This window comes from Camelina sativa, chromosome 20 (assembly GCF_000633955.1).
Source record: "Camelina sativa cultivar DH55 chromosome 20, Cs, whole genome shotgun sequence".
NCBI classification, from domain to species: Eukaryota; Viridiplantae; Streptophyta; class Magnoliopsida; order Brassicales; family Brassicaceae; genus Camelina; species Camelina sativa.
The window spans coordinates 28728951-28747409 of NC_025704.1; the positions used below are offsets into that span (position 1 = coordinate 28728951).

The 18459-nt window shown below is 31.4% G+C and overlaps 3 protein-coding genes across 3 annotated transcripts; 2 read left to right on the forward strand and 1 right to left on the reverse strand.

Moving 5' to 3' along the window:
* Positions 1870 to 2641, forward strand: LOC104772923 (uncharacterized protein At4g04775-like). The gene is made up of 3 exons (XM_019241979.1): positions 1870 to 2083; positions 2221 to 2466; positions 2636 to 2641. The coding sequence occupies exons 1-3, from the start codon at positions 1961 to 1963 to the stop codon at positions 2639 to 2641; spliced, it is 375 nt and encodes a 124-aa protein (XP_019097524.1). The 5' UTR covers positions 1870 to 1960.
* On the reverse strand, positions 2728 to 4160 carry LOC104772924. Its single transcript, XM_010497479.2, has 2 exons — positions 3889 to 4160; positions 2728 to 3816 (listed from the first exon to the last, which is right to left on the reverse strand). The coding sequence occupies exons 1-2, from the start codon at positions 4117 to 4119 to the stop codon at positions 2728 to 2730; spliced, it is 1320 nt and encodes a 439-aa protein (XP_010495781.2). The 5' UTR covers positions 4120 to 4160.
* LOC104771945 (transcription factor bHLH28-like) lies at positions 16330 to 18022 on the forward strand. The gene has a single exon (XM_010496572.2). The coding sequence runs from the start codon at positions 16477 to 16479 to the stop codon at positions 17911 to 17913; it is 1437 nt and encodes a 478-aa protein (XP_010494874.1). The 5' UTR covers positions 16330 to 16476; the 3' UTR covers positions 17914 to 18022.

Genomic DNA, 18459 nt, shown 5'->3' on the forward strand with positions numbered 1-18459 from the left:
GCAAAGGCTAAGTCTGGGGGAGTTGATATATCATGGTTTTTAGGTGTTTTTAGCCATGATATAAGTCTTATTTATAGAGTATTTTTGGTATTTTTAGAGTCTTTTGAGTTTTTATAGGATTTAGCATAGATGGGAGTATAATGGAGCTAAATAGGAGGATTTGGAGCACATTCAAGCATTGAGGCTAAGCTGTGAAGTTGGGAGACAAGTTCAGAGATATGCATCGGTCGATGCAAGTGATGGTGTTGATTGATGCATCATCCAACAAAAGAATCAGAAGTTTTCTCACAAGTTTTGAAAATTTACAAAGTTGTCCCATAGTTTTCCATATTTGCATCATTAGTCTCTTGATGTGTTTTAGGAATATAAATAGGTTTTCTAGGTCATTGTTTAGACCTAAGCTTTATTTTTCCTTGCAACCTTTGAGAGAGAACCCTGAGAGATTTTGGAGAGAAGAATCAAGACTTCTTCAGAGAAGATTCATAACTCCTTTACTTCTTCTTTATTCTTTTTCTTAATGCAATTTATTCAGAAGATGTTTTGCTTTTCATTAATTATGTCTTAGTAGATCTGCTTGTTAGTTTTAGGGTTTCTCATTAGGGTTTTCATGGATTGTTAGATTGATTGATTGTTTGGATTCATTATCTTTCTTGTTCTTCACAATGCTAGATCTTTGATTATTCATCTGGATTTAGATCTTAGGATTATTAATTGATATGAGAATATAATTGATTTTTCTGACAAAAAACCTTTGGTGAGCAAAATTTATTTTTGCAAAGATATTTGAATTAGTGATTTTGTGAACTTATCTAAACTTGATTTTATTGCTGGTTTTTAACTTGAATTTTTCAAAGAGATTTGGATTTTTGGGTTTTAAAACTTAGATAATATTTGCAGTGAGAACTGATTTATTTTACAATTGTGTTTAGAGTTCAAGAACGGTGCTTAATTATTGAATCTTGAGAATTTTCCTAGGCCTAGCGTTTAATCTTTCTGAATTTTACAATTATTTTATTTTCTGTTTAACCTTGCAATTTAATTTTAATATATTTTCTTGTTTAGCATAATTAAAAGATTACTAAATCTATTGTGTGAGTCAAGAGTTCTTGTGGATTTGATCCCTAAATACTACATTGATCTCTTAATTTGAGAGAGTAGCTCTAGGGTAAATTTGAGCATATCAACAGCGATATTGCTCGGGATTTCCGTACATTGGACCTTTGTCAGGGGAAAAGGGCCATTTCATACCCGTACACACCTTGAAAGTGCGAATTGCTACCTGTACAAGCAAGAAGTGCCAATTTAAATATGTACCACAGGACATTTTACATTTCATACCTGTACGCATAAAATCGAGCCAATTACACAGTCCACGTTAACGGATTTAAGTCAACCGTTAGATAATCTGACTCAGATTCCACGTGTTTTTTGACATGGCAACGAAGATGCAAAACGACGTCGTTTGATTCGTTTTTCTCGCAAAAAATTGTGGAAATTCCACACTCCAGAGATTCGAACTCATGACCTCACATGTGATTTGGGTAGGAGGTAACCAGTTGATCTAACAACATTATTCGATAATAAGATACAAATTAATCTTTATAAACCTAACGTAACAATCGAAATCGAAAAAATTTCTGGAAATTCACACTCTCGTGGGTCGAACCCGCGATCTCAGATCTCAATAGCGTAGGACGTAACCAATTGATCCCACAACTTCATTCGGTTATATCACACAATTTTATCTTTATAAAGCTTAAAGATATCTAAGCCTCAATTGAATGAAATGTCGTCGTTTTGAATTGGGGGAAAAAATGAAATGTTAGGGTTCTTCTCTCAAATCCCGAATCGTGGTTTATTTGGGTTTTATTTCCTTCTTCTTTTTCTCTGTAATTGGGTTCGATAAACCTACCAAACACTCTTTTTCTTCTTCTCTGATACCGAATTACAGTGATTGAGAATGGGTGAGCGATTCAGAGGGTTTCCTAAGAAGTGTCGGTGTGGAGAAAGTGTAGTGATGAAGACATCAAACACAGTTAGAAACCCTGGAAGACTGTTTCATGCTTGTCCATTTGGAGAACATGTAAGTGTGTTTCAATTTTGGATATTGTTGTGGTTTTGTCTTCTTCGCATATGGTTGTGGATTTGTCAATGGTTGTGGTTTTGTCAATTTCGCATTTGGTTGTGGTTATGTGTATAAGCTTTAGATACATGTTACAGGACAATAGGAGTCATGTGTTCAAGTGGACAGATACGTGTATGGTTCAAGAGATTGAAGACTTGATAGAGAAAGTTACTAAGCTTGAAGGAGCTTCGATGAAAATGGAAAAAGACTTCAATGTTTGTGAATCAGAAATTGGCATTTTGACAATGGATACTCGTGTATGTGAGGCTGTGGTTGAGAAGGAGGTTGGAGAGTTGAAAATGCAGCTTCGTAGCTTGAAGAACATTGTAGTGTTTGCTTTGGTGATGATTTTCTTCTTTAGGTTTATCTTTTGAATTTGGTTTTAGTGAATGTATGGTGTATGATGTATGATGTTGTATTGAATAAATGATCATATTGCTTTTTTAAAAAAAAAACTCATAAGACATTCAAAATGATGAAAACATGTTAATAATCTTGTCTTAAACCAAGTCTTAAGAAAACCAAATACATATCATATTGTTTTAAGAAACCTCCATAGCATACAAAAAGAAAAACAGACCTAACAAGCAACAAATTGTTAGTTAGTCTTGTGTTGCTTGACTTCCTTGAGCTTCTTGACTTACTTGACTTCCTTGAGCTTCTTGACTTACTTGACTTCCTTCAGCTCCTTGAGTTGCATTTGATGACTGCTTCTTCTTCCTTGGTTTCCTTGGTGGTTTGTATCTCTCCACTCCAGCATTAGGACACCTTAATTTGTTGTGTCCAGGGTAATCACATAGACTACAATGCATGATCCTATTCTCTCTACTAAGCTTCTTCTTCTTTTTTGTAGGAGACTCATGCCTTGCTTTCTTCCTCTTCAGCTTTGGTTTCTTACCTTTCCTGTTTTCAATCTGTTCAACTAAAGCAGCAGGTGGCACCACAACAGAACCAGTTCTATGCCAGAACAACATACCATTAACTGGTGCAATCGAATCACTATAAATACATAACTGCCTCGAGTTCAAATACCAGTCGCTAATGTAATCTTCACGATTAAGCTTCTTCTCGGTGATCACACGTAGAGCATGGCGACAAGGAATTCCACTCATATCCCATCTTCTACAAACACATGTCCTCAGCCTAAGATTCACACTGTGATTTATACCAGACTCACGAACATCATATCTACCGTCTGCACCTGGGACAAATGAGCAATACTTAATGTACTTAGCTTCTTCTTCTAAGATCTCTTTTGCCCTCTCAGTGATTCGACCTGTATACTGACTGGCCGCAGTCTTCCTCAAATCAATACGCACCATGGTTCTTCTCCTAATAGTCTCCAACATCTCAACCATTGGTACGTACCTTGCTGGATCGATGGCATTGTTGAACGACTCTGATATGTTGTTGTGAACATCAACACATTTGGCTGTAGGTGAACAGAAAGCTAAACTGCAATTCCTGGGATTTCTCTGCATAATGGCATCATATAATCGGATATCATAGTTTCTTGCATTTTGCAAGTTTGCTTCATATTCAGCCACCGTATAGCTTTCTGCCAGACGCCAAAACAGAGTCTTCACTTCATTTTGATTAGGGAAATCACCCTTCAAGTTACCATAGATATGCCTAGCACACATCCTATGTTCAACATAAGGCAACACCCTGTTTACTGCATTTAACAAGCCCTATAAATGAAAAGTAACAAATTAGATCAGATTCAAATATCAAAGGGAAATAAAATGAGAACAATAACATACCTTTTGTCTATCAGAAATGACTGTGAATCCTTGACCCTCTTGCAGATGAAAATCATCTTTCAAATGACTTAAGAACCATGTCCAGTTCTCCTCATCCTCAACATCTACAACAGCCCAAGCTATGGGGTACAAGCCATTATTGGCGTCCCTTCCAACAGCAGCCAACAATTGCCCTTTAAATGTAGACTTGAGAAAACACCCATCAATACCAAATATGGGTCGACACCACATTGGCCATAACTTGCGGAACACATCAAAACAGACATAGAACCTTCGAAATAGTTCTGAACACATCATCACCATCATCCGAAGTCTAATACCCTTGGTTTTCGAAATCTAAAAATAGCTGACTTTTTTTTTTTTCGTCAATCTGATTTCATCGATGATCTACAACAAGAAGGATTACAAGAGCTGGCAAGGATATCAATCCATCCAGAGAACTAAGCCGGCGAGTACAAACCCACTCTCGGAGGCTAAGATCAAAAGAGGCGAAACAAAGGGGAAAAAACCCAGACATGCAAAATACATTTCATCTAGTCTATTACTTTCCGGATCGAGATCTTGAACTTCAAAAATAGACAAATAAAACCTAAACCTTTGATAAATTAAAACAGATCTGAGACAAAAAAAATCACACAAACGGATAAGAATACAAGATTCTCCTTTACCACAAATTAAAACCGAATGGAGATACCGTGCGACCCTCTTTATGATGCTCCGATGAGAAGCCTCAGAGACGGTGAGACAGATCCAAAACCTAGAGAAATAGAAGGAAGGAGATCTAGATCTACAAAGTGAGATTCTTCATCTAAAAATAGCTGACTACATACATACAATTATACAAAGGTGCAATAATCATTGAAATATAGGTTGAAAATGCTAAAGAAATCTTAAATATATATTAAATCAAGACAGCTAAAACATTACATTTTACAAAAAAAAAAAAAAAGGCCTAACATGGTTGATCATATAACTTGTTGCTGCTAATGCCAAATATAGAAACATTTTGATATATGAAAAAGGCGAGTAAATCTTTTGATTCATTTCGGTTATAAACTAGTTTTCTAAGATTCTCATTGATCAAAATGCCTAGCAAGAGAGAAGAGTTTTTCTTTCATTTTCCGGCGAACTGTTAAGGCCATCTGCAACGCAGCATCTTTTACACTGATCCTGAGTATAAAAAATAGAAAAAACTCAAACAGTAGAGGAACAAGTGGAGGAACGGTCTTGAGCAAGATCTAGTCTTGAGCATTGATCTTGACTTATATATATATTTTTCTCTCTTTTTCTCTCTTACCTCATTATAATATTATTACCTCATTATATTATTATAATTACTTTAAGATCAGTTGTGCCATTGCAGATGCCCTTAGGGCATTTTTATTGGGTGAACACTTTTGGGTGTTCTTAGAGTGAAAATATTATAAAAATAATGTAAGATCATTAGTTTAGATATTTTGTTAAGAAGTTTGTTATTGGAAGAACATGTTTAAGATCATAAGATTTAATAATATAATAATCTTAAACATATTACAAGTATAAAAACTTTAAAAAATAACATTTAAATTGCAAACTTAAAAAAGTTTTATTAAAATTCAAAATACAATACCAAATTTTTATGAAACAAAAAAACATTTAAAAAAAAACCAAACAAATATATTACTTAATTAATTAAAACACACAAATATTTTTTTTAATTAATACATAGTTTATGTCCAAATTTATTCCATATATTCTCCTTTGCAAAAAAAAAATAACCAATAACGGACTGCCACGTCGAGTTAGAACTCTGCGAAAATCTGTTCTAATTGAACACCAAAAAAAAAGTTCTAAACATACTATTCAATATTTTTCTAATTTAATTCGGCTTAGAACAGCCTTGGTGTTCCCCCTATAAAGATAGCCTTAGAGCTTTGAGGAAATTAATTAAAGTAACTATAATTACTTTAAAATCAGTTGTGCCAAAGATTAGTTGAGTTTTTTCTATTTTTTTATACCCAAAATCATTGTAAAAGATGTTGGATTGCAGATGGCCTAAGGGCTTTGGGGAAACTAATTAAATAATATATTATATATACTAGGTTTTGAACCTACGCTACGCGTTGGTTTATTTGATTTATTTTTATAAAAATTATATATGATTGATGATGGTAATGAAATATTATTTTACACAAAACTTTAAATTACTATTAAGGGAAATATTAAATTTCATATACACAAATTTTAAAAATATAAAAATCAGTTGTGTTTTAAAATCAAATCTGATAAAAAAATCATGAATCTAACTCGATGTCCATGCGAGGCGGATCAAACTGGTGACCTCACATATCTTAAACCATTTCTTTGGTCACCAGAAAAACGAAACAATTTTATAATCATGAATTTATCTCCTTTTTCATATTTAATTGATCACTATCACCTATGTTTTCGTGTTTTTTATTTAATGTTTTCTTATTCTTCATATTCTTTCTTGTCATTTTCATTGTCAAATTTTATGGTAATTGTCATCGTTACTTTTACCGTCCAGTTCTTTGTTATATTCTTCTTCTTGTGCTTCCTCGTCAACTTTTTCACATTCTTTCACTGAAAAAACCTTTTTTTTTAGACTACCACAAAACTTGTTAACCCATCAAACTCCAAGACCAAAATCATTTTGTCTCGTAAAAATTGTGCAATTCATCAAAACCAGCATAGTCAACACATGCACCCAATTATTGATATTTTCATCCATATATTTCTCAAACCAAAATCCTTACTTGCAGAGAAAGTAATATGAACTCATATATAGTAAAAACAATATTTATGCTTTTCGTCGATCCTTCTTCTTTAAACTCAAATAACATCAAATCAAGGTCTTGCAACGTCAATCTTTCTTTCTTAGACTTAAAAATAAATTTTTTACTGCAAAAGTATCAAATCATCTATAAAGTCATACATAAAAACATGTTTTACAGTTCATAAGAGATATAAAGCACAAACGGAGATAAGTAAGATATTTTCAAGATATTAAAAAATTTGATATATAATATTTAGTAATTCTTAAACTTTTAAATTTTTAAAAGAGATTAAATATTGAAAATATTTCAAACTTCAGATGTAGTTTAATTATCTGTAACATTTTTTTTAGAGTTAAATATTAATGACACTTTTACTTTTTATAGAGTTTAAATAGTTATAATATTTTAACATTTTTATGGAGGTATTTATAATATTTCTAAACATTGTATAAAAAATATTTAAACCTTTAAGAAAAATTAATTTGGTAAAATAAATCAAATAACTTTTAAATTTGGAAACCTGATAAATAAGCATAAATCAAGCAAATAAAAATATTTTGAAACCTTTTTAAAGCTAAAACTTTTAAAAGTTTCAACATTTATAATATTTTAAAACTTTTTAAAAGCTATTTCAATATTTATAATATTTAAAATTTTTAAAAATTTAAATTTTATAATATTTTTTTGAAACTTTTTAAAGTTTTAGTTTGATCAAATAAAAAACAGGATCAAACCGAATAAAACTTTTTAACTTGGATGCCTGATAAATCAAGCTTTTCTGCTCATTCGTTGTTGGAAGCATATTAATCTTATTTATACTGGTTTGAACCATTGTCTAAAAATTTTCTATCTAATGTGAGATATTATACATAGTTTTTTTATTTCCATAAATTTAAAATTTTCCTTTTTCTAAAAAATTCTGGAAATTTAGAAAATTTTAATGAATGACATGTCAAATCCTGATAGGTTGTTTAAAATAATATATTAAAATACTAGATGAAGCAATGATTTCCTTTAATATATAAAATTCTGCAAATTTCTAAAATGTTAATAGTAACATGTTGAATCCCTATTGGTTGTTTTAAAGCTTAGGTTTTAAAAACCTTTTAAATGTTAAGAAATTTTTAAAATTTAAAAATTATAATATTTTGAAACCTTTTTAAAGCTAAAACTTTTATAAGTTTCAATATTTATAATATTTTAAACTTTTAAAAGGTTCGAATATAATATTTGAACCTTTTAAATAGTTTCAATATTTATAATATTTTAAACTATTAAATTTTTAAAATTATAATATTTAAAAACTTTTTCAAAGATAAGAGCTTTTATAATTTTCAATATTTATAATATTTAAAATTTTAAAAAATTTAAATCTTATAATATTTTTTTGAAACTTTTTAAAGTTTTAGTTTGATCAAATAAAAAACCGGATCAAACCGAATAAAACTTTTAAACTTGGACGCCTGATAAATCAAGCTTTCCTGCTCATTCGTTGTTGGAAGCATATTAATCTTATTTATACTGGTTTGAACCATTGTCTAAAATTTTTCTAGCCTGTGGGATATTGTACATAGTTTTTTTTTTATTTCCATAAATTTAAAATTTTCCTTTTTCTAAAAAATTCTGGAAATTTAGAAAATGTTAATGAATGACATGTCAAACCCTGATAGGTTGTTTAAAATAATTATTAATATATAAAATTCTGGAAATTTAGAAAATGTTAATTAGTGACATGTCGAATCCTTATTGTATGTTTAAAATCCTAGGTGGACAGCCTTAGAAACTTATAGCTCCTACTTTTATTTAGTATAATTAAAAAGAAAAAGTTTTTTTTGTTTATATGCATGGTGGCATAAAAGAACTCGTCGACCTAAAAACAAAAGGATTCCATCATAGAGAAATAATGTTAAAGTTGCGTAGCTCATGTCATTGTATGGGGGGGCCTTCAACTTTTATTGACTCCCTTTAGCAATATTTACAGGAACCCCACTTAAAAAAGGACAATTAGCTAAGTAACATCTTTTGATGAATTTCTTTACGCAAATATGTATATCCAAAAGTTCATTACGTACCTAATTCTTACGCCAATATTATTTATATATATTTAATATCCTTAATTTATGTGTGATTATATATTTTTAATATGATAGGTCATCATGAATTCATAGTGGTGCAAACCATAAAATCTATCGACAACATGTGAAAGTTTTTTTTTTATAATAACAACATGTGAAAGTTGCTAAAAAGTTCTAAACGTTTTTTAAAGTTTTTCCACATATTTTCAAAAACTTGGGAAATTATTTTCGTTTTTGTAACTTATTTTGTTTCCAAACATTTTCCTACCATTCGACCAAAGCAAAAACATTTTCCTACCATAAGTGGATATGTTTTCCGTAATCTAAATAAATATATGTTTGATAATGTAACACAGTTTTTGGAATAATTATTAGGTTTCCGAAGTTTTCATAATTTTTCGAAACTTAAGTAAAATCATTGTTCTTTTCTTTTTTTTGAATTACTAAGAAGTTTCGGCCTAGGTCCGTACATCCTCTCAGACCAAGGACTAGAGCATTTTATATGGTTTCCTCCCAAACGCCGTCTCTCGAACAGTCGACCTCTAGACTTTACCAAAAAGTCTTTATCAATCATTGTTCATTTTCCCTCATGTGAATAAGAAGTATTTTTTACATATCTTAATCTAAAATCGTCTTTTTACATATCTTAATCTAAAATCGTCATTTAATTTTTAAATATTTATTTATATCCGAATCTAAATCGTCATAATTATTAACTATACTCCTGTTGTTGAAACAGTTGTATATATAACAAACATGTTAACTATTTAAGATTATCATTCAATTTTATATGGGGCCAAACATTCTCACAACAAATACTATCACGTCCAATCAAATACTTCCACGTCCCACAACTAATGTTAACCATCCAATCCAATACTATCATTATCTAGCTTATGACGACATCTTGGGATCCATATGAGTCAAGAGCGGAGTTGACGTGTCTCCCGTAAACACTTTAAACCGGTCCTTTTACTTGTGGTTGCAACAGCGGCAGCGACGTGGCAAAACAATGGTGGCCGTAACGAGTATATTTTTTGCTTTTTGTTTAGTGTATTTATAAGGAGTTGTATAATTGTAATTAGTCATAAGCTAAACCCTAGTGTAAAGTCTATATATGTTGTAAATTATTTCTCTTAATGAATCATTCAATCTACGATTATAAGAGGTGCCAATATAGTGTCTTTAAACGTAATCAGATAAAGTTTGCTTTGTATACAGGCGGGGACCTTTTTCTTTGCATTGATCCACTGACCATTTTAACTCTCCAGTCTCCCACCTAGAGAGAAAAAGACAGAGAATAAAATTTTCATGGAAGACAGCAATTATTTAATCACTTGTTAGTTGCTCCACATACTGGAAAGAGTTCATATTATTATTAATTTGTTCATACTAATTTACTTACTATATAATGTAATCAATTCATTTTCAATAAGATCTTTTAGAACATTTATATCGCTGTATATATTGTTCTAATAATTATTATACAATTTTGTTATTCGTTTAAAGATTAAATCATAAAAAACTTAACCATAAATAATGTGCCAACTGCCATATGTCCAAAAACGTTTTTGATAGGATTCTTTAATCGAGAACCATGTGAGATACGAACGATAGACATGCTACCTCGGCTTAACATTACTAATTTTTTTCTGTGAACGAGCCCTTATTACTAATGTATTTCCAAATGGTTTGAGGTGTCGAGTGAATTATTGTTGTTTTAGGACATTAGTTTTTTTTTTCATAAGAATTGTCGTTTGTTGACAAAAAAAAAAAAACTTATCGTTTAGATTTTCAATTCAGATATGTGACCCAATTGTTTTAATATCTTGAGTCTTGACCAAAAAAAAAAAAAAAGACTATATTAAAAAAAATGTAAAACAAAAAATTTAATTAATTTCTTAATTTATGTGAGAAAATTTTAAACAACAAGTAATTTGAAATGGAAGAAGTATGATTTATTAAAAATAACATAACATACTTATGTGCGAATCATATAATTTTAAACAACAAGTAATTGGACCATATAATTTTTTTTTTCTATCATTATTTGTAAGTCGAGCTATCTCTAGACCTCCGACTTCTATTTCTGTCTCACTAATTTTGATTAACATAGGTTGTTTCTATAAAAAGGCCGTCGACCAAAAATTGCATAAATGATAGTACATGTTATTTGTATGGTTGTCGGAAGTAAAGTTAATATATCTATTGCAATTTTTTTTTTTTTTTTTTATAATCTAGGTATCCAAAGTCCAGTGGGCTCTGACTAGCTCACTAGCCCAAAAGCTTGGCGTGCGTCCCGAAGGCGGCAAGAGTGGTTCCTAAAAGCCGCATAGCCCAATGTTAAATTTTTCTGCGGTGACCATTTAAGGTGTTTGCAGCCGTGGGGATTCGAATTCGGAAGTATTGGGAATCTCACCATCAACCCAAAATCCATCATACCACTGGCCCACCTATGAATGGTTTATTGCAATTGCCTTTACCTAGCTAGACAAGTGGTTGTAAGTTGACGCAGTAGAAAAGAAGGTACCAAAGATATAAATATCTCAAATAATTAGAAAACGACATCGTTACTGTATTTAATTGGTAACTTTTTTTTGTAAAGTTAATGTAAGAAAATGACAAGATAAAAAAAAATTGGAATAACAATCTGAATATCTATATTCCTTAGTATATACCTTCGCGCTACAATTTATAAAAGACATATTCACGAGTGTTGATTTTCATAAAACAAAATATACATGTTATGGAAAATATATTAATAAATCAGTTCATAATCATTTGAGAGTGTTTTGTACAAAAAATTATGCATTTATAGTTATTGATAAAAGACAAATAATTAGAAAATAAGTATTATTAGAAACTGGGACAAAATAGCAAAATATATTAAAAAAAATATTGGTGAATATCCTTCTGTTAACTGTTTTTGATAAACATAGAAAGTTCATGTTTGGAATGTTTTATTAGAACTACCTTTTTATTTATTTATAAAATACTGTAGTCAATAATATGTTCTTAGTTATTTGTTCTCAGTTTAATTTTCAATTTCTCTCAAACTTATTCTATTTTATGATGCACTAGTTGTAAAAACGTTATTTTATTTTTGAATATAATTTAACATTACATTAAAAAAATATATATTCTTAATTAAAAGAGACGAGCTGTGTGGTGTGTGGTGTGGTTGAAGACGAGCGATTATATCTGACATCGTGTATTATGTTGTTGCATTCAAATTAAACCTCCCTACCTAAAGTGGTTGTAGGAGCTTTCTTTCTTAGAATTATTACGACGTACTTTCTGGATTGGTTGGAATACCCTAAACAATCGTTCAATCATCGCATGCATCTACTTTCCCCCAAACGTTTAAAAAGCATTCTAGGCAAACAATTTTGTAATTTTTGTTAAAGGATAAACATGTAATTTACAGAAAACGTAAACATTTGTTTACTAATTACTGAAAACAGTCCCAATAAACCCTTGACTATTTTAACAAAATTTGTGAAAGTTTCTTACATCTTGCAAGTTACCAAAAATTGTTTTGCCAACCAGAAGATCGTGATAAACTAACTATGGAAACTAACTTTTTTAGTACTTAATAAATAACTTTTGCTAAAACATTAAAATTTCGATCCATTCAAGAACAAACTGTGTCTGTGTTAACACAATTAAATACGTGTATACAATGAAGAAAAAGACATGAATGGAAAAGAGGATGTGGTGGTAACTGCTCAGTTGCTCCTCCTTACGTTTTCTTGGTCTCCTTATCTTTTTACAAACTCTCCCTTCCACATAAGCCAACTAAAAATACAAAAATTCAGGAAAAACAAAAAAACCACTGTAGTTTCTGATATTTTGGTGTTGCAGTTATTTAAAGTTCACAATTTATGTATGTAATCTGCAAAATTTGTGGTATGAAAATAATTGAAAGAGAATTTATAACAATAACTTTTGTCCTTTTCTAATTTTTATGAAAAGATGATTTTTCTCATGTAACATATTAATTTTTTTTTTTGTCAAACATTAGATCACAACAAGCCAGCCCATTAGCCAAATCCTTATATTTGTAAGCCTCCTTCTTTACTTTCGCGTACTCCTATGTCTCTTTCTTCTGTCCTTTTTCCTTCTCTTCCGAGCAGGTTGTGGAAAGAAGCCCCTCCCCTTCGACTGGTCAAGCATCTTTGGGAATACCCAGAGCCGGCGGAAGCTCCCCGAAAGGAAAGACATAGCATAATTCGGAGTTGAAGGTCGGGGGCGTCGAATCAGACCCTTCAGTTTCATCCACTTTGTAAGGAACATGACTCGATTCCTGGTGTGATGGTGTGTTCTACAATTGTACTTACTATTAGTCATTGCACTAAGGTCATTTTACCATTTAAATTTTTTTATAACATTTTATTATATAAAGTATGGTTTCAAAAGTTATTAACTCACCAGATCGTGACACGTATAAGTTTTAAAAATTACTAGCTCATAAAATCACGACAAGAGTCAATTTTACACAAATTTCTAATTAAATTTTTTTTAAAAAAAAAAATAAGAAATAAAAAAAATTACTAATCATAAAATAAATTATAAAAATAATCTAACGATAAAGATACATGTAATTCCTAAAGAAAATCCTTCTACAATAATTATATTTTGTAGAAAACAATCCTATGTTATATTGAATTATTGGCCTAATCTTAAAAGAAAAAGAATTTAAATATAAAGATATGTAGTCTCTCATATCTTTGCCATATATATAGAGAGGGGAAGAGGTCATTCCAATATATCGAACTCAATTAGAATTTTCAAACATGAACACTAGAGATGAAAACTGAAACTGTGGAAAGAATGAAAAGTCAGCCAACAAGAGACATAAAACTATTATGAATAATGATCAGATTGTTATGATGGAGAAGGCGCTTAGAGATGAAACTCATATGTGGCTTAGAGCTACACTGGAGGCATGAATCAACAAACTAAATCAATGCGTAAGTATAGAACTCATATGTAGCTTCGCATACATATTTTTCCATCATTGACTAATATTATTTTACAAAATATAGGGACCCCAACTTACAACTATGCACCTAAGAAAATCGTAACAAAATTAACTTTAAAAAAAATTGTCCAAAATAAGTTATAACTAGCAAACATTCAAACCCATCAAATTTAACCACATATATCTTAGAAGGGAATCTTACAGAAAAAAAAAAGATAACTGAAGATATTTTTGATGTCAATCCATCTACTAGAGGATGTATTGATAACAATCAAGATAATCATGCTCTAAACCAAAAATGAAGATGTCTCCGGAATAAAATGTCAAACAAGCGTGGTAATAGTTATATTTTATATTATGAAATTCAATATCCTTTACTATAATAATTATACAATTAAATAAAATTGCATAAAATAATATTATTTTACAAAAGTGTATTATTGTTTATTCAGGAAACAATAAAGGATAAGATAATGACTTAGTGACATGTAATTATTGTGAGGCTTTGGTGTGAAAATCTGAAAGTCTTAAACAAAGTGGAAAAGAGTTGAAAATTTTGATTTGTTGTCAACAAGGACGAGTTGTGCTGCAACCATCTCGACAACCTCCAACTTACTTAGATGACTTATTGTCACGGTCAACATCGTTTCGGAATAAAATACGAGTATATAATTCAATTCTTGCTTTTACATCAATGCGTGAAAAAATTGATTACGATATCAATTTAGGAAATGGTCCTTTCACTTTTCGTATGCATGGTTAGAATTACCACAAAATTGGATCTATACTACCAGTCAAAGGAGATCTACCACGTTTTGCGCAGCTATACGTATATGATACCATTCATGAACTACAAAATCGTCTTAATGCACTTGCCAAAAGAAAAAATAATGTGTTGAATGAAAGTATTCTCACCGGATTAATTAAAATGCTTGACGAATACAACGAGTTAGCTAAAGTATTCAGAATTGCAAGGTTATCTTCCCAAGGGAGGAAGGTGGGAGAGGTTGGACGCAAGGTTATCTCCCCAATGGAGGAAGGCAGAGCCAAGATTCTCTCCATAGTGGAAGAAGTTTGTCGCAAGGTTCTCTCCATAAGGGAGGAGGACAGAACTTCTCTGCATGGTTGGTCATACACTATTGTGTTGTAATTTATTTTTTATTTGAAATATTTTTTGAGACAACAATTTTAGTGATTAAATAAACTATGCAAAAATGAAAATAAGGATACGTATGATAGTTGGTTTAATTTGTTCATATAGATATTTTCTATGTGACGGTAAATAATATATTTGTAACATACAATATACCTAGATGTAAAAAATACACATTTAATAGCAATATATATATAAAAGATTTGTGATATTAATCAGGGTATTATAACAAAAATAAAATTTAAAAATAATATAAAATAAATTTTAATATATTTTCATTAAATTTATTTTATTAACAAAAATTTAAACCCGTACATCAGGCGGGTCCTTATCTAGTGATAGTATAATTTTATGCAGATGTGTACGTAAATGATAAATATTAATTTTGATTTAATAATTTAGACTCTAATATAAAAAAGATAATAACATAACATGTCACCAAAAAAAATTGCAGAGCAAATTAACTCTTTCTTAAATAAAGGAAAAAAAGAAAATTGTCTAAAATTACCAAAAGTTAAACCCAAGGAACCTTTATTGGTTTGTATTTTAGTTGATTTACAATGGATGTTTATTAACATACGTCATCAATAAATCATTACTCGGTTTGTATCTTAGCTTCGATTAAGATTTTGCATTCTCTTGCTTTACTATTGCCATCTCGTTTAGTTTTCAAATAATGTGTTACTAGGTAACAACCCGCACATAGTGCGGTATAAACTAATTATTTAATATTTTACTGTAATTTTTATTTACAGAAATTTATTATATTTTTGGGTAATTGAAATATTTAAAATTCGATTGTGTAGTATATATCTATAAAAAAAATTGGTATAATAATTAAAATTTAACTCGTGAGAGTTATTATAATATCAATCTTATATTATTATATCATATGAACAAAGAGTTCTTAAAATTCATTTTAAAGATTTTATGAAAATATAATTAAAGGATATAATTAAGTTAGAAAAATAATATAAAAATTTAATTTTGGGTGTTAATTGTATTTTTGGAAAAACACAATGGTAAAAAAAAGGAAATATTTTTTTTAACACTAATGACAAATAAAGGAAAGAGTGTCCTGAGCTCTGTAATGCTGACACCTCAGTTTTTTTGCCAAAATGTTCCTCTATTAATATATAGGGGATTTAGGTTTTCCATTACAGTTTAGGGCGTATAGAAAAAATTAATTGTTACACACGGCAGTTAAATAAAATATATACTCTGACTCAAGTAATTTATTTCTATCTAAACTTTACTCCATTTTGTTCAATTAAAAACGAAAAACCTTATTACCATGTTCTGAGTTATCATTTTATACATTCATGGTTGTTTTAATTATTTAAGTAAAAAAAAAACTTAGAAAATGTGGTCCTTTCACCTGGTGAAACATCAGCAATCGCACATGGGGTCATTAAAACTTATATGGAAAGAAAATCCAGAAAAAGAAAAAACATAATAGTGAATATGTATTTTTTTCATGCACCCGTACGTGTGAAACAAAACAAAAGAGTTCACTCTCTCTCTCTCTTCTTGCTTTTGTTTTTGTTTAGATATAAATAAACGACTTGAGTCCGAACCACTTCTTCTATTCCGGCGACGATGAATACCGATGATAACTTATCCATGATCGAAGCTCTCTTAACCTCCGACTTGTGGCCACCTTTACCTCCGGCGAATCATTATCTTAGCCTCGAGACCACTCTCCAGAAGCGTTTACATGCTGTGTTGAGTGGTACTCACGAACCCTGGACTTACGCTATTTTCTGGAAACCCTCCTACTTCGACCTTTCCGGCGAATCAGTTCTCAAATGGGGTGACGGAGTTTACAATGGAGACGACGAGGAAAAAACTGGACGAAGGTTGAGGAGGACGATCAAGAAGACGATTCTGTCGTCTCCGGAGGAGAAAGAGCGTCGGAGTAAGGTTCTCCGGGAGCTTAACTCAATGATCTCCGGTGAACCTTTTCCGGTGGTTGAAGAAGAAGACGCCAAAGATGATATTGACGACGTTGTTGAAGTGACGGATACGGAGTGGTTTTTCTTGGTTTCAATGACGTGGACTTTTGGTAACGGATCCGGGTTACCGGGTAAGGCGTTTACTACGTATAACCCGGTTTGGGTTACCGGTTCGGATCAGATTTACGGGTCGGGATGTGATCGGGCTAAACAAGGAGGGGGATTAGGGTTACAAACCATCGTATGTATTCCTTCGCATAATGGAGTGTTGGAGCTTGGATCCACGGAGCACATCCGTCAAAACTCGGATCTTTTTAATAAGATCCGGTTCCTATTTAGTTTCGAAGGATCCAAAGATTGTTCCGGAGCCCCGACTTCAGTTCAGTTTCCCTCAAGTGTTCACAAGTACTCGAACACGAATCCGAATCCGGTTTCTCAACCGATTCAGATTCATTTCTCCGGCGAAGAGCGTAAACGGAGCTCAGATGATTGGATGGATGAGACGGTGATACCGGAAAAGAAACCGGGGAAAAAGCGCGGGAGAAAACCGATGCATGGTAGAGAGAAGCCGTTGAACCACGTGGAAGCGGAGAGGATGAGACGCGAGAAGCTAAACCATAGATTCTACGCGTTACGAGCGGTTGTACCAAATGTATCAAAGATGGACAAAACGTCATTGCTCGAAGACGCGGTTCGTTACATAAACGAGCTGAAATCAACTGCCGAAAACGCGGAATCGGAGAAAAACGCGGTTCAGAATCAGCTCAACGAACTTAAGAAGATAACGGGACGACAAAACGCGACTTCTAGCGTTTGTAACGACGACAAGGAAAATGTATCGGACTTGAAGATCGAAGTGAAGGCTATGGGAAGTGATGTGATGATAAGAGTGGAATCGGGTAAGAGAAATCATCCTGGAGCAAGGTTGATGAATGCTTTGATGGATTTGGAGTTAGAAGTGAACCACGCGAGCATTTCTGTGATGAACGATCTCATGATCCAACAAGCGACTGTGAAGATGGGATTGAGAACCTACGAGCAAGAACAGCTTAGGGATATGTTGAAATCGAAAATAAATTAAGGGTTTTTGCGGTGTTCTTGAGAAATTATTGGGTTAAAAGTGTGTTTAAGCTTTGTGATTTTCTCATATATAAAGTTATCCAGCCGTTAGATTAGGGCATCTCCACCCATTGTTACTCTTCCGTTACTTTACCAAAAATTTAGTAGATAAAAAATTAAAAATATTAAAAAGATAAGAGAGAAAAGAGAAATCGTTTCTCAGATTGCCAGAAGAAGAAACGATTCTCACACTATTAATACACATGGCCACTTATCATTGGTTTATATTTGTTTCAATTAAATTTTTTTTTTTTTTTTTTGAGTAACGTTTATGAGTTCAACCGGTGGTGATGGTCTTAGCTTTTGTCCCGTGTTGTTTACCAATTCTTTTAATTGCGCACGTGCTTGGCTTTAACAAACAGATTTTTTTTTTTCCTTTGAAAACTATGTAAGTGTAGCCACAAAAAAATTGGCTACTCTATATATATTCTCTGTATAATATGAATTATATATATATTAAGGAGAATATCTATTTTGGTTCGTACCAATCTTTTTTTTTTTTTTTTTT